This window comes from Lepisma saccharinum, chromosome 10 (assembly GCF_977018435.1).
Source record: "Lepisma saccharinum chromosome 10, izLepSacc3.1, whole genome shotgun sequence".
NCBI classification, from domain to species: domain Eukaryota; kingdom Metazoa; phylum Arthropoda; class Insecta; order Zygentoma; family Lepismatidae; genus Lepisma; species Lepisma saccharinum.
In genome coordinates this window covers 17,095,215-17,119,862 of record NC_139238.1, presented here as the reverse complement: position 1 = coordinate 17,119,862, position 24,648 = coordinate 17,095,215, and the positions used below count along the sequence as shown (strand labels likewise).

At 38.8% G+C, this 24,648-nt stretch overlaps 1 protein-coding gene across 2 annotated transcripts in view; it reads left to right on the top strand.

Annotated features, from left to right (window-relative positions):
- Positions 1–6,291: 6,291 nt before the first annotated feature.
- The window catches only part of mesh (sushi domain containing 2 mesh), a 55,421-nt gene continuing 37,064 nt past the window's right edge, over positions 6,292–24,648 (top strand). For both annotated transcript variants that reach the window (XM_083129609.1, XM_083129608.1), the window contains exons 1-4: positions 6,292–6,516; positions 16,145–16,389; positions 19,528–19,893; positions 22,767–22,904. In XM_083129609.1, coding sequence (XP_082985735.1) covers positions 6,354–6,516; positions 16,145–16,389; positions 19,528–19,893; positions 22,767–22,904 — 912 coding nt within the window. In that variant the 5' untranslated portion in view covers positions 6,292–6,353. The remainder of the gene's footprint in view (positions 6,517–16,144; positions 16,390–19,527; positions 19,894–22,766; positions 22,905–24,648) is intronic.

Genomic DNA, 24,648 nt, shown 5'->3' with positions numbered 1-24,648 from the left:
CTCCTACGAACCTGCGCGAGAGAGGGAGAGAAAGAGAGAGCGCGAGAGCGAGCGAGGTCCCGTCTTTTGTTGCTGGTTGTTGATAGCGGCGGTTTTCCGCTTAGTTATGCGTGCAACTCTGTTTACAACAGCAATGCTGCAGTAGCTCAACAATGAGGGAGGGATGATGATTTAAGAGGTTCTTCAGTTACCAATTTGGTTTTCCTGATTTTTTTAAAAAATACTTTTAGTTGAAACTTTTGAATTTCTTAAAATTTCGGGAGGGAACTGCAGCCCCATGAGTCCCCCTCGACCCAATCACCCATTCAATATTACATAAATTCTGAATTCAACCTAAATTTCAGGATCTTACTAAACATTCTGTAGATACTCTTGTGAGGATATCAGTCAAAAAAATAATGTTCGTTCACTTCCAATCAATATATAATTCACTATTTGATATCGCTGTGTAGACAACAATGAAATTAATATAAACTATAAAGGATGGATAATATTGAGTAATCGGAAGTCGACGTAGCTCATCGTCCCCCCCCCCCCCCCCCGAGAGAATCCACTCTCAAAAAGGCCAAGCACGGCGAAGCCGGTTGCCTAGGGGTAGCAAGCGAAAGCGTGGGTCTCCGCCTCCCTGCCTCTGCCTGAAATGCGAGCGAGCGAAGGGTGCATGTTGACAGGAAAAGATGTCCTGTACGACTGGACAAAAAAAAAAAATCAGACTCTCAGACGTTTGGCAACACCGCTTCCGCCCCCCCTTTTCACACTAGCACAAGTGGAGACGAAAAGTCTGGGGTTCCTCAAGTCCAAACTCTAGCCGGAGTGACTTTAGTAGCTGTTTATGTTTTCTTCCATTCTTGCGCGAAGGCGGATTCCTCCCCTCTAATTCTTTCCATCCCCTCCCCCGCCCAACGAAACCAACTTGGAGCTGTGTTGGTATGGTAGCTCCTGTGAACGACTCTTTCAACGAGCAAGCTCCAATGAACTGCCTTTCTAAAAGGAACTGCCTCGTCCGAGAGCATGCTCCGTGGCCTCGTCGTTCCTTTGAACGACTCCTGGTGAACGACTCCTTTCGGTGAGCGAGCTCCGATGAACTGCCTCCCGAAAAGGAACTGCCATGACCCATCACTACACCATCTGCAGTTATTTTACTCTGAACAATGCCCTTCCTCTGTCGTTTCTTCACATCAGGCAATACTGAAAGCACTGTGTAGAGGCAGAACAACCAATGGATGAACTTTTATTTCTTGGCCATTTAGATTTACTAAAAGTTTACTCTTTGTTTTAAATGTCATGTTCATTGCTGGTGAGATCAGCACCAAGCTCCGGCCGCATTTAACTCCCAGGGTTACCCATTCATTTGAAGCTGGGCGAGCCCCGGAGTCGATTTATGCGGGGACAAGGCCGGAAAAATTCCTACCTTAGATCACCCACACCGAAAATCGAACCTGGGTCTCCGCTTGGGAGTCTGAAGCCCTACCGAATAGACGAGGCGTTCGCCTCGAATTTATTCCACCTTCAACTTTTTACCTAGAAGGTTCAAACTCCAACTGGCACCCCTGATTTGGAGCCCTTGCGTCCCACAGGGGGGACTCATGACGCGCCTGAGTCATCGGAATTTTTTTTTTTGGGGGGGGGGACAAAATTTCGTAATTTACGTGCCAATTCTAAATATCTTCACAGAAAATTGAGGGGATCGTTTCGTTTGATTGACTCGTTATTTATTTTAGTTATGGTTGTTAGATGTTCTGCATCTACTTCATGATTTAACAACTTCCACAAGAATACTATTTCCTGTAGCAAAGTGAACTGTACTTTTTCTATCTTTAGTCTTTTAATTTCAACTACAATGAAAGGTTTCGAATGTCATGCGCCTTTTGATTGTTGGCATCTCGACCCGTGGTAAAGAATGCCTGGTGTTTTCTTTCCGTTTTAGTGTTGGATGATTTCAGGCACGATTAGTTTCGCTTGTATGTGTTCCCCTGTGCTACGACTGACTGGAAAATTGTAAAATACTGCCAGCTTTCATCTAAACTTACATATTTCGAAAATTTATTTTTTTAAAAAATGAAATCAAATTATCCACATTCAAACAGAAATCAATAATTGCGCGTTTATCCAAACTATATTTGTGTGTGTATTGGGAAGGGTTATGATGAACAATTCTTTTGGGGGGATTTTGAAGAACGACTTTGGGGGGGATGGGCACCCCTGCTCTGCCCCTCCTTTCATCGAGGTACGCTGGGTTTATTGTTTCACACCGCCAGCACCTGCACATACAATACCTGGGAAAGGAAAACTGGGAACCGAAGCAGCGAATTCAAACGGGAATAATTGCACGTTACTCTTGATTTGCTGAGACGTGGCTGCAATTCTTATCTGCACATGGATCTTCCTGTCACTTACTTCTTGCTGGTAGCGAAAACTTGAGTCCATGTTCATTTAACTAGTGCAAGAATATTTTTCCTTTTTTTTTTCAAAACGAAACATAAGTTGGAAAAAATATAGATAATTTTTAGCACGCGACGGGGGGGGGGAGTAAAAATACTATATTGCCCCCTCGTTGATGAGTGGGGGGACATGCCGCCCCTGCCCCCTCGGTTCCGACGTTCCTGCACAGGGTAACGCTAAGAGTTGCACATTTTTGCTTCGCTTTTGCATATATGTATTCTCAAGTTTTCGAACTGGAAACAGATCAAACATGAGTGAAACGACCAAAAACACAAGACTCTTGGTAAACCAGCGCGTACGCACTGTTTTTTCTGAACATTCATGCTCGCAGTTGGAGAAATCACCTGCAAATCGCTTAAAAGTAGCATGTATTGGTTAGTTGCATAAACAAAACATTTCGAAGCCGTTGGAACGAGCCTTAGAATCGAGATATCGACGTAAAAATTTAAACTCGTCTTACAAGTCAAATTTAAATTTTTTTTAAAATTTTCCACTCCACCCTAATGTACAGCGATTTGTGTCACTTCGGCACGAAAGGTTGCATTTATTTCTGAAGCTCCGTTTCCAAGTGGCAAGTGTCGCTTCCTCTCACGTCACATAAGTAGCGTACTTCCGTTGTAAAGAACTATAATTATCGCAATAGACAATAGTATTACCTCCTTATTCATTGAGCGTCACTTCCTAAAGATAAGATATCATCCGCAAACTTCTCTTCATGAGTAAGCATCTTACAGCAGGTGATACCATGGAACCCATATATGGTAGGATTGGAGCATTTCGCCAACAAACAATTGCCTACAAACGAAAGCATATTCAGATTTCAATCACTTTGATCAACCTCAAAAATCATCTCGCCGGAACTAAACTGTCGAACAGAATTTAGTTATAAAGTATCCTATGTTTAGAAGATGGCGCTTTCAAACGTCATCTGAGACTTGATAAAAATAAAAATACTTCTTTAGTTCTTGGAAAACATAGTTGAATGTATACCTGTGCCATGGATGCTACCCTGTGAGTGTCATTTAGGCAATTTCATCAAGTCATCATTCACCCTCGTCGCCACGATTAGCTTAATGTGACAAAATTCGGCGTAAAATAACAAAAATTAAAATAAAAAATTCTCAGTCTAATCACTAGGACTCCGATTTCTACGACCTAAACGTATGCTTTTCTGCACTAAAATTACCAAAGTATGACCTAAAAGTTGAAAATATAACCTAAAAATATTTGTAAAAGTTACAAAGTATAACTTTATTAAGCATTTTACAATAACATTACTGTCTTTGGGCCCGCACCGTGGCCTTGCGATGTGTCAGGCTGTGGGTTTGGATTACGGGATGCGCGCTGGTTGGAGTCTTTTGGAGGGAAACGTAACAACTTTTCTCCTGAGATTTTGGTCAGTGTGTGGGACCGGTGGCCACCCACTAACATGAGGTAATTGGGGAGCTACGAATGAGTAGCGTAACCTAATTTGGAAACCTATAATAACGACTGGGGCTTCGTCGTGCTGACCACACGTCACCTAGTAACTGGTTAGATGCTCGCCCACTGCTGAGGCATGTGGAAGTGAGGGCGCCAGTCGGTAGGTAAGCCTTTGCCCACAAGCGCTCTTGCGGCACGGGCTATTATTATTATTATTATTATTATTATTATTATTATTGTTGTTGTTGTTGTTGTTTCCTTCTGCAGTAAACAAACACCTAAAAACTTGTTAATGTAGCAAGGGCATGCATTAACGAAACACAAACTAAAAGCCGTGTAGGAACCGTGGGTTTGATTAATTTAAAACTAATGTTACGTTGAAACAGGAATGTGCTTCATTGCCTTGACTGGATGCTGGGTGAACCACAGAGCCGTTCTATGCAGGAATTAGTCCGGAAAAATCACCTACCCCTGCAATCGAAGCCCAGTCTCCCGCGTGAGAGTCAGACGTCCTACTGAACCTCCGCGATTCTGTGTTTACATGTAATACAAATGCCAAACCAATGGTAAACCAGATGAATGACAAGAGAAAACAGTGTTGTAACACACGCACAAATTGTGGACTGCCGAGTAATGGAAGACTGTCATCTGGTCCAATTAATCGTAAATTAACACACTGTTACCAACCTTAGGACGAGTTTTACCTGTGGTCTGCGGAGAACACCGAACCGAACGTACGAGCAAGACTATCGGTGAAGCATGGGAAGGGGAGGGGGAGGGAGGGGAAGCCATGGTGTGGGTGGCCACATTTTGAGTGACCATGTCCATCCCATGGTACAAATAATATTCCCTGCAAGATTACCTTGTACCAAAATGACAATGTCCCGATTCATACCGCTACATTTGGTCAGTCATGGTTCGATGAGCATGAAGACGAGGTTTCGCGCTTTTCCTGGCCGCCACAGTCACCGGATCTCAATGTCATGGAGCCCCTGTGGTTAGTTTTGGAGAACAGTGTTCGGACTCGTTATCAGCATCCCTGAATGAACTTGATTTAGTTGATTGGTTGATTTAGTGTTTTAAGTCCACTTTATGCACAGTAAGGCTAATCGGGACTGGACCTACAGTTTAAAGTGGAATCCGAACCACTATGTCCCTCCATCGGGTATCGAACCCGGGACCCCTTGATTACCTGAATGAACTGGAAAATGTTTTACACAAAGAAGGGAATAAGATTCCATTAACCACCATCCCCATTCGCCCATTGCAAGGAGAATTCAGGCCGTCGCGTAGGCTCCCCTTTTCACCTCCACACTCTTCAACACCCAGGGTATCCTACATGCATGGGCGTCCGGAAGGGGGGGCAAGGGGGGGCCGTGCCCCCCCCCTGGAAAATGAAAGTCAACCAAAAAATATGTATTTCACACATACAATTTCATTTTAGCCACAATAATATGTGTTAATTATTGCATGAACACCATAAATTCAAATTTAAGCAATGTTTTTTAGGGAACAACACTATTTTTGGGAAAAATTTGTCTTCGTTTGCCCCCCCCCTGGAAAAAAATACCTTCCTTGCCCCTCCCTGGAAAAAATCCTGCGGACGTCCATGCCTACATGATATCAGATAAGGAAGTATAGCTTTTGTCATTTGTTTCCATATTCTTTGTCCGACCCCTGTACATGATTGAGGAGAAAAGAAACCCTACGAACTCAGTCATTGTTGCGTAGCAGGGGTTATGGCAGGTAGAATTTAGTTATGCTACACCGTGTTCCCTTCTGATGGAAATATTTCTACATATCCAGGATTCTAATGCCTACGAACGATCTGGTCATGTTCTTGCCTCTAATTTCTAAAAGGTGTTGGTCGGAATCCCATCCAAAATTAAAACTGTGCTCATGCATTTTAAGTTAAAAATGTATGTTAAGGTTCGTACTCTGCAAATGGAAAGGGTATACGAATACATTGAAAATCCCCAGCTTGCCTTTTTACGAAGTAACAATATATATCTCGTTATCTCTTAATTGTTCGACTAACTTCACCACCCTTCGAGTTTATAAACAATTCCTGTTTAACAAATAAAAATAGTGGGTTTGATAGATCCTCTATTGTTGAAACAATTGTTACGATTGACATGCCCTAAGCTCAAATTTACTTTATCTTTGCAGATACTTAGGTGATGATGTTGTCTTTGACGATGGGTGATTGACTGGTTGCCAATCAGAGATTTCGTTACAAAATACATTTTGTTTCCATTTGACAGCTTTGTTCTAGAAAGGTTCGCATTCCATTTTCATTAAAAACATTTCATTTCCTAAATGCGTGGGATAACAGCGTCATCTTGTGTCACACACCACACTTGTTTATCTTATCAGGTTGTCCGGTTGTGAAAGATTTGGATCTCTCCACAAACATAACGAGGTGAGCTGCTTCATACGTCGATATCAGTGCCTTCGAGCCCGGTTGAAAGTCTGGGCGTGTTACAATAATGGCGAACATTAAGAACTGTTTTCTCACAGTTGGAATTTTGGGGTTTGTTTTGTGTGCGTGTGGGGACGAGGTGGGTGACAATGTAGAACTGTTCCCCGAGATTCCCAAAAGTGAACCAAGGGATGTGGATGCGAAGCTTACATTCGACCTGTCGACTTACGGTGAGTTATCTTTCTTGTCTCTTACACCTTGTGAGGAAACCTATCACTTTTACCTGCAGTTGGACTCGTTTCCTATCACGGCGAAAAACAGAGGACTGAAAAAAATTTCAGTTTGAAGAAAAATAAGCGATTTCCAAAAATTAACACCCTTTAAAGCATATAAGTTCCACATTGTTTCGGAATTTTCTGAGGGTGAGTTTCTGGGAAGAATGTCTAGATTTGTAGAATATGGCAATGCCTCCCAATTTACCTTGTTATTCCAAAGTATTATGTTTTATATTTATTTTTATAGAAAATATTAAGCCAATAGACGCCCATCAACCCTCCTTGACATGCCCAGGTCTTAAATTTAAAACAGTTCGTTTATTGTCTCTCTCTTGAAAAAAGAAGTAGTGGAATTGACAGCGTTGAAGAGTAATACAAACACGCCCCACCATGTTCTGCACCAAGTTCTGGCGGCTACCTATTTTACATATGTAAATATTATACGTTGTATATTACACTTTCTTCCGTTTTCTATCATACTGGGCGTTCGTTTTATTCGTCTATCATTTCATCACTCAGAAGATCCAAAACGTTTGCCTATCACTGACCAACGTGATGGATTGGCGTGATCGTTGGCGAAAAAAACATGGCGTCGCGACTCATGCTAATACGCATATGTATAAATATATTAATATCAATTAAAGTAAAATAATCAAATTATATCTAAAGCCACTCGCGTAAAAAAGAAATAGTAAGTATACTGTTGCAATAATTATTCCATGCATTCTATTTAGCATAGTAGAATGGTTGGTTTTCCACGCCGAGGTCATGACGCCATCTTGAAAGGAAAACAAGTGCCAGTGATTCATAACTAGTGAGTCTTCTTCTCTTGATGGATTGGTTAGCAATCCCATAGCTACATGAATATTTTAGGGAATTTATTACGGCGGGACTCAAAACTTTTTTGGTTTGCAGTAATACACGTGACAATGACGTAGTGAGGTTTGAACCAGAATGCCACGCCCATCAGTCAGGTGGTCAGTGGCGACGCCAAGGAGTGTCATACTCCCCAGAATACGATTACCTCCCTCCCCTCCCCTCAATTTTAGGGCCAATATTATTTTAAACATTACCATGTCCCTATAAAATATTACAAAACGAACTCTCAGAAAAACAAAACAAAATTTTGCTTCGATTTATTTCTGAGACTAGAAACTGCATTCTCCCCCGGAAGTGTTTACTGCTTCCATGGCATTGATGCGAACTGTGATAGCAAGAGAAGCGACCCCAAGGATTACACATGCAGCCTCGAATTATTTTGTTTCATTTCTTGATTTACTGTTGGTTGCAAGGATATCACTGATTTGGTAGTGTTCCAAAATTGCAAGAAAGATTGCTTTCATGTTCGGAAGTATTTATGTCTTTGAGTGTAAGTTTTCCTCCATGAAAGCAATGCAATCTACTCAGAGAAATCTACTGAATAACGTCCACTCCATGATTTGTTAGCAGTGGCGGCGCTTGGGTTCCAAAACTAGGGGAAAGGAAAGTTTACTTTCCCTTGGCAAAAAGTAGAGGGGCACTGTCCCTCACCCACCTAATCGCTGCCACTGTTTGTTACTCTTTTGCCTTCCAAAAATAGTTCCTTTTCTGAGAGATATACACTTTAGTGGCACAACAGGGTCAAGGCCTGCACATCGGCTTTTCGGCATAGCTCTTAGTTATCCCAAGGTGACATTTTCATTTCCGTAACTCTGCAAGTAGTTCTCTCTAGTGATCGCCACCTGATCATTTCACCGGGGCTGTGCTCTACCAAGAGTCGTATCATTAGCAGGTGCAATCATTGGCCTCCTTGATGACATAGTTGTAAAGTTGCCATCTCATAATCAAGGGGTCCCAGGTTCCATACCCGGCCGAGGCACGTGGTGGTTTGGATCCTACTTTAAACTGTAGGCCCAGTCGCGATTAGCTTAACTGAGCATCAAATGGACAAATGCAAAGCAACAGAAACATTAAATGATGATGCACCTCACGTTAAGGAGACCCACTTGCAGAGGCGCCGACTTGAAAATGTTATTGGGGGGGAGGGGGGCAAGAATATAGCCATGCTTGTTGCAAGTTCTTGGCTTGGCACATAAGGTGCAATAACTTGTTAAAGTTGCTTGTTTCATTAGTATGCCCTTGCATTGCAAGCCCCTGCACTGCACTGTTTTTTTCCTTTCTTTTTACCTGGCTGAGTACATTAGCATTAGAATTCAGGATTTACATTTAATTTCAGTACAGCTTCCCTATGGCAGCCTGAACTTTCATGCACTTCCAGCTTTACTACCACCTTTTTCGGTGGCGTGCCCCCACCCCCCTTTTGGTCCAGAATTCCTGAAAATCTTGTGTTTTGGTGCAGAGAAGGTTCCAAAGAACGTTTAGAAAAACACCTCCAGCGGAGACAAGTATTCAGAGATGGTACGAAAAGTTTAAACCTACAGGAAGTGTAGCAGATTTGTTACGTAGTGGGAGGGCAAGAGAGAGTGACGATGTGGTGGATGAAGAGCATGGAACGGAGTCCAATGAAATATCTTAAACGAAGATCCTTGGAACTGGGAGTGGCGAGGTCTACGTTACACAGTATCTTACGCAAGAAGGTGAAAGCCAGGCCCTACAAGTTGAGATTTGTGCACGATCTGATAGAAGAGGACTGTGATGAGGAAATAATTTTGTGAATTGATATTAACCGATTAAATGGTGATGGTAGTGATGCCCTTCAGTCTCTTATTATGATGAGGCCATGCTCCATGTTTCGGGAAAAGTGAATAAACACAATTGCCAAATTTGAGAGGTTGAGAATCCACACGAGTTAAGAGACACATAAGCGGGATAGCCCCAAGGTCAGTATGTGGTGCGCATGGTCCTCATTGGTCCATTCTTCTTCGAGGAGGACACAGTGAACGGTGCCGGCTACCTGAAAATGTTACAGACATTCGTTGTCCCAGAACTTCAGAGGTTAGGTATCATAATGAGGTCCACTTCCAGCAAGATGGTGCCCTCTCCCCCAATTAGCCCTTGAAGTTCGTGACTTTCTTGATGGTCAATTTGGGGAGATAAGGATTAGCTGCAGGGAACCCACACCTTGGCCCGCAAGATCACCACATCTTAAGCCTTGCGATTACTGGCTGTGGGGACATGTCGAGACTCAGGTGAATGCACAGAAACCAACAGATCTTGACGACCTGAAGTTTAAGATACGTGATGTACCGGTTAAGCACCATCAAAATGCAATTCTCGGATTCAAATGAAGATTGCAAGAGTGTTTGGACGTGAATGGTGCCCAGCTGGAGATCTCACGATAAAACAAACTACATCAAACATTAATTTTAAAGTTTCCTCTGTGTAACAAACAATATTTCGTTGTAAAAAACCTATCACTTTAAAAGTTATAGGTTTTTAGAATCCTGCAGGACATTTAAAATACACTGTGTTTCACACATTGTCGATGTTCAATAAGTTAAATCAGTCACACTATAAACCATAACATGAAAAATGAAGATCAGCATAATTGTTGTTATTTGTAATATTATTATTATCTTCATTATTATTACAGAGAGCAGTTAACCAAATTACCTCACCTATAAAGTATGGAAATTTCTATTAATTATTTTGTGAGACACAGAACATAACAAGAAGTGCAAAAATAAATATCTAACATGAAAACTTGTGTGTTTTATAAAAGAAATGCCCAAACAGTGATGAGTCATTTGACCTGGTGAAAATGGCACAAAAAGTATGTTCACCATCTGGGGCAAAGGCAGTCACTCTGATTGCTTACACATTTGAAGAGCCAGAGGCTGAACCTCAACAAGAGTGGATAAAGAAATTTGAATTTGAAATTTGAAGGTTACCACATAGTCTCTCGTGATGAATTCCAAAATCTGATGTAATATTAAGTGGAAAGTCACCATAGCAGCAAAACAAGCCACTTACGTGTTTAAAGAGCTGTAGGTGTTGCAAACTTCATTTCCTCTTTCTTGTTGAAGAAATGCAATATCAGACCACTTACACTTTCACAGTCATAAACTCAGTGCTCTGAGAACCAGTGTCCTCCAAGCAGCTATTAATTGAATTATCATATTTATCCTATTTAAAAGATGATTGGATTATACTGCATCTAGTCCACTTGCTGCTGTTTTCTGGCTTTTGAGACTGGAGGACAGGGGCTCTCCAACTGCACTCATGATGCTGGGCGATCATCAAAATTTTGGAGATCTCCCACTTGGCATGGAAACAGGGACTGTCCACATAAAAGGTGGGGCTAACCATTTTTCTCCATGATAGCCCACTGTCTCTCACAGTCAACAAGGAAATAACAAAGTATAAGATAAACACACGGGAGAAGAGTAAATATCAAAAAGTTAAAGATATACAAATAAACAACAGGAAATTTGAAATAGTTGAGAAGTTCAAATATATAGGGGCAATCTTAAAAGATATGAATAATATAAGTGCAGAGATAAACAACAGAATAGCTGCAGGCAATAGATGATATTTTTCCCCCTTGAGGTTATTCAGATCAAAGAGCATATCTAAACATGTCAAAATAAGGCTCTACAAGACTGTAATAAGACCCACAGTTACATATGGAGCAGAAGCATGGTGTCTGACAGCACAAGATGAGAAAAACCAACTCGTATGGGAACGGGAAAGTCTTAAGGAAAATATGTGGACCAGTGAATAAAGGGGACTCTGGCATAAGAACAAACAAAGAAATCCAGGACTTATCAGCAACCTGATATTGTGAATGAAATCAAGAGGATGTGACTAAGATGGTTAGGACATGTGGGAAAGGATGGAGGGAAGGAAGTGTGTGAGAAAACTAATGTATTAAAGACCAGAGGGAAAAAGAAGGGCAAAGGAAGAGGTGGCTGCAGGAGGCTGAGGAAGATCTAAGGAAGCTGGGACTGGGAATGAGAGGATGACACAAGAGATACACCACTTTGGCAGTCCATTGTGGAGGAAGGCAAGGTCCTACAGGGGCTGTAGAGCCACAAATAGCCCACTCTCACAGTCATTAGTCAGCTAAACTTGAAACACACAACAGCCTTTGAGGGCCAGGGCTTACCTACTGACTGCTGGCCTCACTTTGCATGCCTTACCAGAGGTTGGAGATGATCCAACCCATGATCCATGGAATGAAGGGAATGAGTCATTCCCTTACAAAGTAAAAGTATTAACTGTGTTTATGTTGTCAATTTATTTTTACAGTTTCATTAAAACTATTCTTAGGTAGTCTCATATGAGCATAGCTATTTCTAAGGGCTGTTGTAAAAATAGCGAGACATGTGTCCTCGTCGTGGTCCTACAGGTAGCCAGCAGACGACCATCAGTGTTGCTCACCCTCGGGAAAGGAAAGGGAGCATTCAGCATTCTTAGTAGATCTTCGACTCTGTCTTCAGCATGGGGAATGCATGACCTTCACTCATTCCATTCTCAGTTTCTTTCGATTTAAATCCGTGCAAAAAAAAAATATTTTGCAGTATTTGTTTCTTCGTTTACAGCGAATTTTGTGTTGTCAGTTATCCCAGTAAATTTCATGTGTGTTATTTCTGGAATTTGTATGAAACAGATAGGTTTAAAAATCATACTTAACAGTTGATTAAATCAGCACGGTTCAATTGACTCGGAAGGGAATGAATCCACAGAACTCATTCCGGGTCTTGCGGCAGATAGCTAAGGTGCGCATGACAGGGTAGGTGGGTGCTAGAAACACTCTTCGTTCAGGGCTTGAGATCAAGAAGTTTTGAAGAGAAAGGGGGGGGGGAGTTATTTCTGGTGGTAGATCAATGCCCGATTTAGACTCTACCGGGTGTAATAAAGTAAAAATGTGTTCGACATTTTAATCAGACGAATTGTGGAATAATAGGTGGTTGCGGAAGAGCATTAGAACTCCACTGTTGGCTTTTGGTCACATTTTCAAATGAGATCTGTCCTAAGCCCACTTCATGCTTAGACAAGCTAATCGGGGCTGGACCTATAGTTTAAAGTTGGATCCGTTGTGCCTCCACCGGGTATCTAACTCTATATCCCTTCATTACAGGCGACAACATTACCACTCTACCATCCGGCAGGACCTTTTTTCAAATAAAAAAGGTTTTATAGTTTATAGATCAGGTTTTGATGACATGAACAATTTACTTAAACATCACAGCGTCATCGGCAAACTCAAATCCATGCCGAAATTCTCCTGACAACGTTTGCAACTACGAGAATAAACTTGTAAGATCAACAGTGTAAACTGGACATAATGAATCAAAAATAGGAATTAAAGTTTTTACAATTAGTTGATGAAAATAATGCAAAAAAATGTTTTCCTGAAGACACTTTCTATTCTTTGAAATTGAGTTATGGTCATCATTTGACATGGTTCGTCATAGAAGTGAACTAAGTGTCCCTTATTCCTCAGATTAATATATCTCGATGAGAGTACAAAAACCTTTGCTTTACTTGAAAAAAAGCTTTTTTTGAATTGTTCAAGTTAAGTTCGTTCGTTTAAACAATTCCCGTATCTAGTGCTAGTGCTGAATGATCTTTTCATCATTTCACCGAATTCACTGTTAATGTAGAAATACTCAAGGACAGTAATTGAGAAGACACTGCTAAAACTGAACTGAAAATGCAGAAGAGGAATTCTACAATTTAGTGATAGAAGAATTCATAAAGGAGGCGTTAAAATAATAATGCTTTTTTAAAATTTCTTACGACATGTGCTTCCCTTGCTGTAAAAGTCACGGACCGCCCCTGATCCAACCAATTACAGTACGGCAACCCCCCCCCCCCTTGCTGTTGTAGTTTTCCATGACCCTGTTATGCTATTTATTCGTAGGTCCCCTATTTCCTCATGATGGTGTTATAATTCCCCAAGAGACTTGTACCAGGGTGCATTATGTAGACTGAGCCCAAAGCCTGATGCCTTAGACCACATGGCCAGGTATGGACAAGTGTGTTTCTCAGGCATGATAAATCTTAAATTAGCAACCGAGTTACGCTGTCCTCCAACCCCCATCCTAGTGGACGACTTCTAATGAATGCAGCAGAAGATTCCACTCCCAATATGTCTGTAGTTTTGACCTTGAAATCTTTGCCAAAATATGAACTGACGTATGATTTGTAAATGCTCCTGGCAAGATTGATATGCAACCTCCCCCAATACATGCCTCTTCTACAATGGGGAAACAAGCAAATGAGACATGAGTCTAGATTTCAGTGGCTCATCATGAAAACCTTATGCTGTTTACCACAACATTTCTTGTTATTGGGTAGCAAACATTAGTATTGCTGATGTACGCGTGCCTACAATGAACTTTATGGAATGCGTGGATGGTGAGAAATGGTAAACTGCTATCAAAAAATGAAAGCAAAATTTAGCACACCCACTCACCCTTCTCTGAAACAAATTTAAAATAGTTGCTCCTTCAGTACTGTCTAACCTACAATGATCATAATCATGATCATTTATGTTTATCCATTGACCAATTATTACATGAGTATGAACATCATAAAGATACATGAATACACAAAATAACTAATAATAATATGTGGAAATTGGTATACTTTGTATATTGTAAAAATACTTTGCTACTGTTCAGTTGGTAGAGAGAGCGAGTATTCTTTAAAAAATAACACGTATGTAGGAAGATGAAGAACAATTAGCTGATAAGCAGTACAAGATAATCTTATCTCACTTCAAATAACTGGACACGACCCTGATATACTAACTTGTTTTCCACACAAGTTTCCCTTTAATTCTCAAATCAAAGACAATTTACTAAATCCACCTATCCACAAAACAATGGGGAAAAATAAAATTCTTATGCATCATAGTTTAGATATTTGATTCCAAATTTCAGAGATTTCATCAAAATAATACTTCTTTTTGTGCAGAGAAGAAAATAGAAAATAGCTAAAATGTAAATACGAGATACGAAAATTGCATGTTACAATCATGTATGTTAATATAGAAAAGAGTGCCAAAAAAACTTTTCAATTAACGTTGTAATAATGATAATTTCATTACTTTTTTGAATAGAGTAGCTACAGTAAATTGTGTCTTTTGAAATTAACCAAGTGTAGAGAGGGTAATTCAGAAATTTGTTATTCCACATTTGGATATTTTCAAAAGTGTTTTGTCCTTACCTTACAAAAGTCAATTCAAATTGTTCATTACAATGTTAAAAGCAAAGAAAGTGTACTATTTAAAATATTTATCAAACACACAATCCGATGTGGATGGTGACAGCAGGCTAGAATTGATCTCCAGGGGGGCTCATGGGTTATCAGGGGGGGGGGCTTTGTAAACCAATTCCATTTTTTAAAAAAATTAACAGTATTAAATGAAGAAAAAATATGTGTGGCGGGAGGGGTCATCACGTTACATACAATTTATAAATATCACACAAATACTAAATTTCTCTACATCTTTTAAAATATCTCTTGAAATGTTAATTTGCTTGTAACTGAAATCATCCCTTACACACTCCACATTGCTTTATATGATACAGATATTTATATCACACAAAAATGCACAATATTGAATCACAGTGCCTACAGTACATTCCACCCCCGCCTGAAGCAATGAATCTCCACTTCGTTCCCAAAACTTGGGAGCTGTTGACCATTGATGCAGATGCGAAGAAAATTTGCATGATGACATCAAAGTCACAGATTTCTGTCTAAATGGAGGCCGCAACAGGGGCAGTGAAGGTACAGATAAAGAAGCTCCTCTATGAAAGAACTTACGAAGTCTAGATAATCTTCTAAATACTTTCAGCTACTTAGACTTCATCTCATAAACAAGATGAGCGAATGTAATAGCTGCTCTTCATGTTCTGTAAATTTATCCTTAAAGTTGTGAGCTGTCTATAAATTTTCACTCTTCACTGCAAACAAATTATACAAAATAGTTTTACCTAATGTCAAGGGTGGCTGATGACAGTGCCATGGGGGGCTACAATCAGTTCCAGGTGGGGTTGAACCCCCCTGACCCCTGCCTGGGTGACAGCGGTGTATTAATTAATCAAGCAAAATAAACCGGTATGCAGCAGATACGTCCCCACATTTCTTGTGTAGGGCTACGTGAAAAAATATTCTAATTTTTAAAAATTGTGTAAGCGCCAGTAATGTTTTCTGCCACCACTGTTGTTGGATTTGTGTTGCAAATAATATGTCACTAATGCCATGGGCATATTGGGACCTAGCTTGTGGGGATTGGGCAGAATCAAAGCTGGGGCTTAAATTTGAGGGGGGGGGGGCAGAATAGAAAAGTTTTCAATTCCATAAAACTAGCATCCAGTATTATTTGCTAAATAACTGTTACATTTGCAAAATCACAAATATTAATCTTTGTTACTTCGTTCCTCAACTTTCAGAAGTACTCTTGTAAAGATTAATAAACCTATAAAATTTGGGGAGGGCTAGCATCCCCCTTGCCTCCGCCAAGTTACGTTATGACTAAAGTCACAAAGTCAAAATTCTCCAGTAGATTTAGAAGCTTGTGTCTAATAGGTGTCTAAAATAAGTGATAAATTATTAAAACATTTGTTTTAAAAATACTTATTTCATTAAAATTTATACTATAACTTTTTGTATTTTTGCTGAACAGATCCTTTGAGATCAAGAAGAGCCCCACCAAATTACAGGGAAGTGCATGCAGATGCACCATATGTGATTACAGAGTCACGGCTGGCTGAAATCAGGAAAGAGTTTATATACTGGTACTTTGACCAAGAGTACAATGGTTTAGGATTTGGGGACTGGCAAGAAAACATCCATGCATCCACTCCTCAGTTGCACAAGAATCTCAACTTCCAGCTGCCGTTCTTTGGTTTTCGATACAACTATACTCGGGTAAGTGTATGGAAAAAATTATGCATAGTGTCCCAAAATAATGTTTACACTCTTTGAACTTTAATAACAGAGAAACTATTAAAGATGACTTGATCGGGCTTTTTGCATTTGAAGCTGCAATGTCTATTTTGAGCATGGTGAGAGCATATATGCCTTTTTTTGGGTCCTGTCACAGCCTACCAAGCGGTGGACATTTGTTTACACAAAATGGCAGAGGTGAGGATTTTTTTTCTTTCGAGAAACATGAGAAGAGTTGAATATCCATTCAGATCTCCTGATTTAACACAGTTAAATTACTACCTGTGGGGAACTGTAATGAATGCTGTGTACATCACAAAGCCAGAAACACTGAGGGACGTGGAACATGCAATTGAGACAACCTACGCTTCCCTTCCTACAGAAACTGCATCTGCTGTTTATCGATCTGCTCAGATTACACATAATGTATTACTGCCAATGGTGGTCATTTTGAACATCTATAACGTTAAGGTATGTGACACCAAAAGAAGTCCATGCTTGCTGTAATTAGTGTTCCTGTTATTGACGTTCAAAGAGTGTAAATAATATTTTGAGACGCTGCATTTACAGAATATGTATTTTGTAGAATAATTAGAACAATGGAGGTTTAATTACATTCCAACTGGGGGTTACCACACGTGCTCTGTTTCTTGGAGTGCATTTTGAAGGTATTGTTTATGTCATACAATTTGAGCATCACTGAATTCTCATTAAGAAAATTTTCCATTTGGAGATATCACAGAATAAATTACTCTACTATGATTTACTAGGGTATAGTATCTGTAGTAGGGACTTCTAAATACCCAAATAACAAGCTCTCTCTCACCTTTGGTGTTAGCAGTCCTGGGTTCGATTCCCAGCGGGAGCCTCCAAAATTTCCATGTTGACCCAGCATCATGAGGACAATTGGGGAGGTAATTGAAAAGAAGAAGTACTAGTTGGTTCTGGTCTCAAAAGCCAGAAAAACAGTGGCGATGGGACTCGATGAAAATGTCAGTCTCACAGACCCTGGCTATTAGAGGCTGTTCCACCATTGAGCTTTCAGTATGTGTAATTGATACTCTACTATAATCTTCTTGTAGATTCTCTAAAAGGTTTGGTATTGTTCTCATACAATTTCAAGGACTTTATAATTTTTTGACCAATCTTAAATTTTTGTCAAGAATTGATTCTTTGAAGAAGTATGGTTGAAACATATTTAGTAGCTAAAACAAGTGTTCTAGGTTACCAACCACATTAAGTTGGCATTAGCATACATTTCAAGCACATATATTGTTCTCATCATCAGGGAATGTTGATTTCAGACCAAGTGTGAGGTTAACACATTATTTGCCACGTGAGTTGTATTTGACAGTAGTTTTACGCCTGGGGCCTCTTCAGCATATTTAACTCACACCTCCCTTTACTTTGGGAGCCTCGTGGTGCATCAGCAACTCATGCTACCATGCTATAACATACATGTTACGTGACGAGTAGCCCGATGGACAAAATTTTGCAGATGGTTCATGAAAATCTTATTTAGTGATGCTGTTATTGTTCCCAGCTGGAAAATTTTTCAATTAGTTCTGATAGTCAATACGAGTTTTTAGACACTCTATCGGAACCGATGGGTCTATCGGAACCGATTGGTCAATTGTAATGAATTGGTTTCTATTGGAAAGTATTTTATTGTTTTCAATATATTGCTTATGGAAAAATCTCATCTATACAACTGTAAATGCAATGGAGAAATCATATAAAACAACTAAAATAAAACTCTGGTAAAGCATGTGGAATTTGTAACTTAGAAAAAACTTTCACATAAAACAAATTCTCAAATATATGAACGTTTTTAACTCCGTAGCTTCATTGTGTTTAACAAACTTATAGAAAATCGAAAAAAAAATGCTGCTTCAGTCAAAATTGACATGTTGTTTCTTCCTTCATACATGCAAAAACAGCAAAAAAAAAATAGGTTAAACAAAGAATTTGACCCACAACACTTGAGAAGGTGATGAACAAACAAAACACTGTCGAGATCGACTTAGTTGATCAAAAGATTGCTCATTTTTCCAATTGCATTACATACAAATAAGATTAACCATGGAAATTCCATATTGAAAAAAAACAAGAGCTAATGTGAACATTTATTCCAATTGCGTTAAGGTTGAGTTGGTTCTTAAGAAATAGTTCTTCTTGGGTATTTATTAAGATAAATCTGACTTCAGTAGTATGCATTAGAATTTAGAAGAAATTCAGTCAAGTGTGTTGTTCTTCCAAAGAACTTCTAAATTACAGGAAATGTGGTGTCAAGAATTAAACTACCTATGCTTTGAGTCAATAAATGAATTTATAACATATTGATTCTACAATATATACAAACTTACAATTGGATACAATTCACCAATTGGAAATTGTCTTGATTTTCCATTTGGTTTCAGTTGAGATTCTGATTGAAACCAATACATTCTGATAGCTGTATTAGGCATCCAATAGAATCCGATTCATTCCAATTGAAACCAATTCAATCCAATTGAAATTTCAATTGGAATCAATAGAAAATTCCAGCTACAATTAATACAAACAATAAAAAGTGTGGATGTACATCAATTTATTTTATATTTATTCTTGTCTCTAAATTTAATTTAAATCTGACAAGTAAGCAAAAAAACATTTTCATTCATGAACAGTTTTAAAGTTTTTTCCATTGTGTATTTGGCTTTAAATTATTGCTGGCAAGTTCCTCGAACAATATCGAGACAATAGTATACTGCAGAGTCATGTTGCAAATAACAAAAGATGCAATGCTCAGAAAGAAACAATAAATATGCTGTGAGTCAAATATAACTCACGTGGTGTGCAGTATAATAATTGATTCTAGCAGTGCATGAGTTGCATATGACACACACATAAAATAATTAAAAATAACAATTTTTCATCTAATCAAGAAACATATTGCTTTCAACGTTTTTTATAATATTCTTGTAATATAACATTGTGGCCCCAGAGAATTCTTCTTTCTTCTAATGTGGCAGTGAATGTGCTAAATATGCATGGATGAGGAGGTGGAGCTTAGATTCTGTCCTGTGATTGGTTCATCTGGATCTGGGTGTTTATTGTCATACTGTTCTTCTCTTTCAGTTATCAATGAATGGGTATTTGGAATTCAGTGACCCTCCAGAGAACTACAAGTATCCGCTAGTGTTTCCTGTGAGAGAGTGGCCAAAGAGAAACGATCCAGCATTCATTGGGATATTTTTCAGCAAATGCCGAATTGGTGAAATTCCAATTACAGACATAGACCAGAGGAAGCCTGGAGTGTATTTCCGATTGGAGAGGGACCTGCAGGGAAGAACTGACCAGTTTGGTGTTGAAGTGCGTGAAAGAGTCATGTGGGACATCAGAGAGGGCGTTATTGGTTCAGAAACCTTTGTTCCGAAACATGTGGCAATGATTACTTGGAAGAATATGTCCTTCGCTGGTGGTTTTGCAAATGCTCTTGGAAAGGTAAAAAATTAGTAAAATTACATTGTTTCAACATTATCTAATTGTCTATATATTTTTTAAAGATACCTTCAATTAAGTATACACATTCAATCAAAATCTAACTTGAATTTGAATTTCTGTTTTAAGTCTATGCAAAGAGAGGCTAATCAGGACTGGATGTAGAGTTTAAAGTGGGATTCGAACCTCTGTGCAATGTGCCTTCAGCAGGTATCCAAACTTGATTACAAGGTGACAACTTTACCACTATGCCATTGGGGAGGTCTGATCAATAAAAACCTAAATCAATCTCGCTATTTACTTATTCAATCTAGAGATTTCTACCCAAAGTTCCAAAACCTGGATTTGCTATCCAAATAACAAATCAAGAATTTGATACCTAAGTCCCAAAATTTATCATTCCAATACCTTGTAGTATTACTCGAAATCTTTAAATTGATTCCTGAATTAAAAACTTGATACTCAAGCCCACAGTGAGCAAATCTAATATGAATTTACATTTGAAAGCGATGCATATATAAGGGAGGGCTATTGACTAGGGCTGCTCATCGGGACCCCTGGCATCATAGCTTGCTGTGCTAAACACTCCAGCATGGAGGTTAGCTCCTGCATGTGAATACCTACACCCTTCCCCTAAAAGCAACAGTTTAATTCCACTGAAGGTACAATTATAATGCAATCATATCATTTGCACACTGGAGATATATACTAATGTGCTCTGTTATTCACCCAACCAAATGGAATCATATATATGCCACTGTATGAAACGTCATATTTGGGTTTATAAGTGATATCTTTCCCACTAGACCAGCTGCGTGTAAAACTGGCAAAGTAATAATCCAGATGTCACATCCTCTTTACAAAATTTTTGGGTATGTTACTTCAAATAGAAAGATAAAGATAGCCAGAGCTATAGATAAGACATAAGGTATGACATCAATGCTAAAATAAAACCATGATGACAATTGGAGTTTTCTCGTTTAGAGAGCACAGAGCAAGAGCTTTCTTTTTTAATTTGTGAAGAAATGTCTCTGACTGATAAAATATTTTTTTCTCTAAAAGATACTTCTAAGATAAGATAAGATAAAATAAATTCTTTCTTTCATAGTCAACATATAGTGATTTCTCAACAAAGATTTTAATGTATGATGTATGAATTTTTCTATGGAATGGATTTGTTAGATGTGATATTTATGTTGATATTAAATTAGGTGATTCACAATGAGTTATAAAGTAAGTATGAACAATATATGTAGAACAACTAACTGGACTGGTAAAGTCACTAGGGCTTTGCAGTGCTTTCCAATGTATTTATTCTAACACATCAGCATGTCACTGCTGAAGTCCAAATGTTACAAAATTAACCATTAGCAAAATAATTTGGCCAGAGATAAAACGAAAATAAATGAAATTAAATCAAATCATTTCTATTCACTTTTCATATCATGGGAATATAATGACAAAGAGTTACATGAAACACTGATGTAGAACCACCACAATTATGGTCTGTCGGCCACACCCCAGACCTTTTTTTGTTTGCCCCACCCAGGTTACTTATACGAAGTCAAAGTTTATTTTGAAGTATTATCCTTAGTTTAAGTATAATGTGATAATGGTCTGGAAGTAACTGTTGATCCTACATATAAATAAAGTTTATCTCACAGTATATTTGCTGTGAGTCATACTCTACAGTCACATCTTATACCACCCAGTTCACTGCCTACCTTGAACACAATCAAATTGACAAAATGGGCATGAGTTGATGTAGTGTGTCTTTTAAAGGCATCAGAAGATCTGGACATTGTCGTCACCACATCTCCATACACCTATCATTATTAGCACTGAAAATATGCTTCCAGGGAAGCAACCCTGTCTCCACACTTGAAACCCATCACCATTTTTCTCAGTGACTGTCAACAGTACATGCGCTGCACATATATGTGTAGATATTATTCTCAGTAATGCTTGGTAAGTGTGATACACCTGAAACTTTCAAGACAGAACATTCTCCTAAACAATGTCTCTAAGCATTGTAGCATTTGTGCATGCATAATGAAAACTACACAGTGGGATAAAAGTCGCCTTCCCTGAAAATGTAAATTGCTCATTTCCTGGAGAAAGTTACTTTTGTCCCACCCTGTACTTGTACACACTGTATAAAAGTTCCAGTAAAATTTGTTACAAAGTTTTGGAGTAAAAGTTTGGACAATATTTAGCAGGGATTTGCCCTTAACAAGATCTAATTCTCCTAAGTTAAGCTCGTGCAAGAGAAAAAATAAATTAAAAAAAAAAGAAGCAGCAGCAGAAGCCTTGGATCCCATATACATACCAAAGCAGTGCTCAAAGTGGAAATTGCTAGCTCAGAGATTCTCTGTCAAGTTTCGGGATAGGTGGGAAGGGGGGGGGGGGGGTGCTTGTATGGATCAGACATCCATACATTTAAGGTTTGGTGAGCCACGAGGACATTGTCGGAAAAATTCCCACCTGAGAACACCCACCTTACTGACTAGACCACTGCAGCCCTTCATAAGAAAATAATGGAATAAAATGGAATAAAAATATAATCAAATAAGGTGATAATAGACAATTGCTAATGGAGAACGTTAGAAAATATAAAATGGAAAAACAAATCTAGTAAAATTATCTGCAGCACAAATGTGGAAAATTCTGATTTGTTGATTCCAAACAATATTTAAAATTTATAAATTTTCATTTGATAGCCAAATAACAACTGAATCAGTAGTTTCATCCGGTTGTGCACTTCTGAAAATTTTCTATCTAGGAAAACTAGGGGTTTTTATGTAAATGTTTTTCAATGTATTTTGCGTGGTTTTGTTTTTAACTTCTTTTTAACATTTTACTTTTTCTCTTTCCAGACAAACACTTTCCAAATGGTTCTCGCAACTGACGAGGTGTACACATATGCTATATTTAATTACTTACTTCTGGAATGGACTTCACACACTGAAGCAGGTGGTGATACATCTGGTGGGGAAGGAGGCGTTCCTGCTTTTGTAAGTATATGGAAAGGGAAACCTTAAAAAATCAAAATGCATTTATTAGCTTTGATTTGGAAGGCTGAAAACAGCCTGCAGATAAATAATAGGAATATTTCATGCAAGTGATTAGTGTCCAGTGTGGTATTTCTAAGGGAGACGGTGAGAATGTCCTTCTGGATGCTGAATACCCCCTGTGCAGGCATGAGCAGATGGGGGAGGTGGGCTCCAAACCAAGTGTCTTAGAAATAATAACAATAATATAAATGTTTAAATTGATATGTTAATATAATTTATAGTCTATTCATAATATGTAAATTGTATTGTCATTATTACATGAATAGGTAAAAAGATGGTATAAGAATAGAGATACAACAGCACATATTCATTATCTAACTTACGTATAGTTAAGATCACCAAACAACTGTCCTCACAAGAAAATTAATGTCAAAAAGATAAAGGATTGAATATTTATTGAATAACATAAAAGGATCGATTAAATGAAAAGTAAAGTTCTGATTAATATTTTATACATATTATTGTAAGTAGTAGTGTGCAAAAATCTTCAAAGCCGTATAATCCCCATCTAATCCTTGCTTACCAATAAGTTCAGCAGAATGAAATAAATAAACCTCAAGGGCCTCCTTGGTGGCATAGTGGTAACGTTGTCACCTTGTAATCAAGGGGTCCTCGGTTTGATACCCGGTGGAGGCACATAGTGTTTTGGATTCCACTTTAAACAGTATGGCCAGTCCTGATTAGTCTTTCTGTGCATAAAGTGGACTCTAAAAAAAACTCGAGAAATAACCCTCAATTGTTCAATAAATGCTAAAAAGTATATTTTCATTATTTAATTTTTGTACTTGGTAAGTCTTTCTGGGTGAGTCAGGAGCTCCCCCAAAATACATCCATCCTTGCTCCTGTTGTTCCAAATTTCTATGGAGGAGCATGCTTTATACTGTCCATTCTTCAAAAGAGATTACTGGAATTCTCCTCCCAATGGAATTTTTTCAAATTTCATATTGTTAGTTGGAGTTGGATTATTTTTATGCACAGCTAGGCTAATCACAATTGGACCTATAGTTTAAAGTGGGATCTGTACTGCAGGCGCGGAGCGTCCATGTAAGCCGTGTAAGCTGGGCTTACACTTTATTAGTTCTAGTAAAATGTATGTAATTATATGGCAAAATTCGTAAAAACTTCAAAGTTTATCTCGGCCCGATACCAGTCTTCGAGATCCTGTTTGTTAGATTGCAACACTTCAGCACCAGATGGTACATGAGAACTCCCGCCTTTTGCTTGGGGAAAGTTGTAAGCCGTCTGAATGTTGCCTTACAAATTTCTAACCGCGAAGGAGCAGTGCTACCGTCGCCCAACGTATCTGGATGGAGAAGAGCAAGGAATATAGGGAGAAGAGCGCGTCGAAACCCTAGGTGTGTAAACCTACGGGCAGAGGCTTACAGCAGCGTTGCAAACCTCATGTTTAGAAAAAGTGTTGTTCATGGACGTCCGCAGTATTTGTTTCCACCAGGGAGGATTAAGCAAAGTATTTTTTTTTCAGGGGTTGGGGTAAACTAGGTATATTTCCCCTTCTCAAAATTCAATTTGAAGTTCACATTTTTCTGCAACGCACTTACAATAATTAACAATTTGATGTGACTCAAATGAAATTATATGTGTGAAAATGGTTGACATTCATTTTTCAGGAAGTGCCTCCTCTCCTTTTCCCCTTCTGGACATCCATGGTGTCATTTAAACTCTA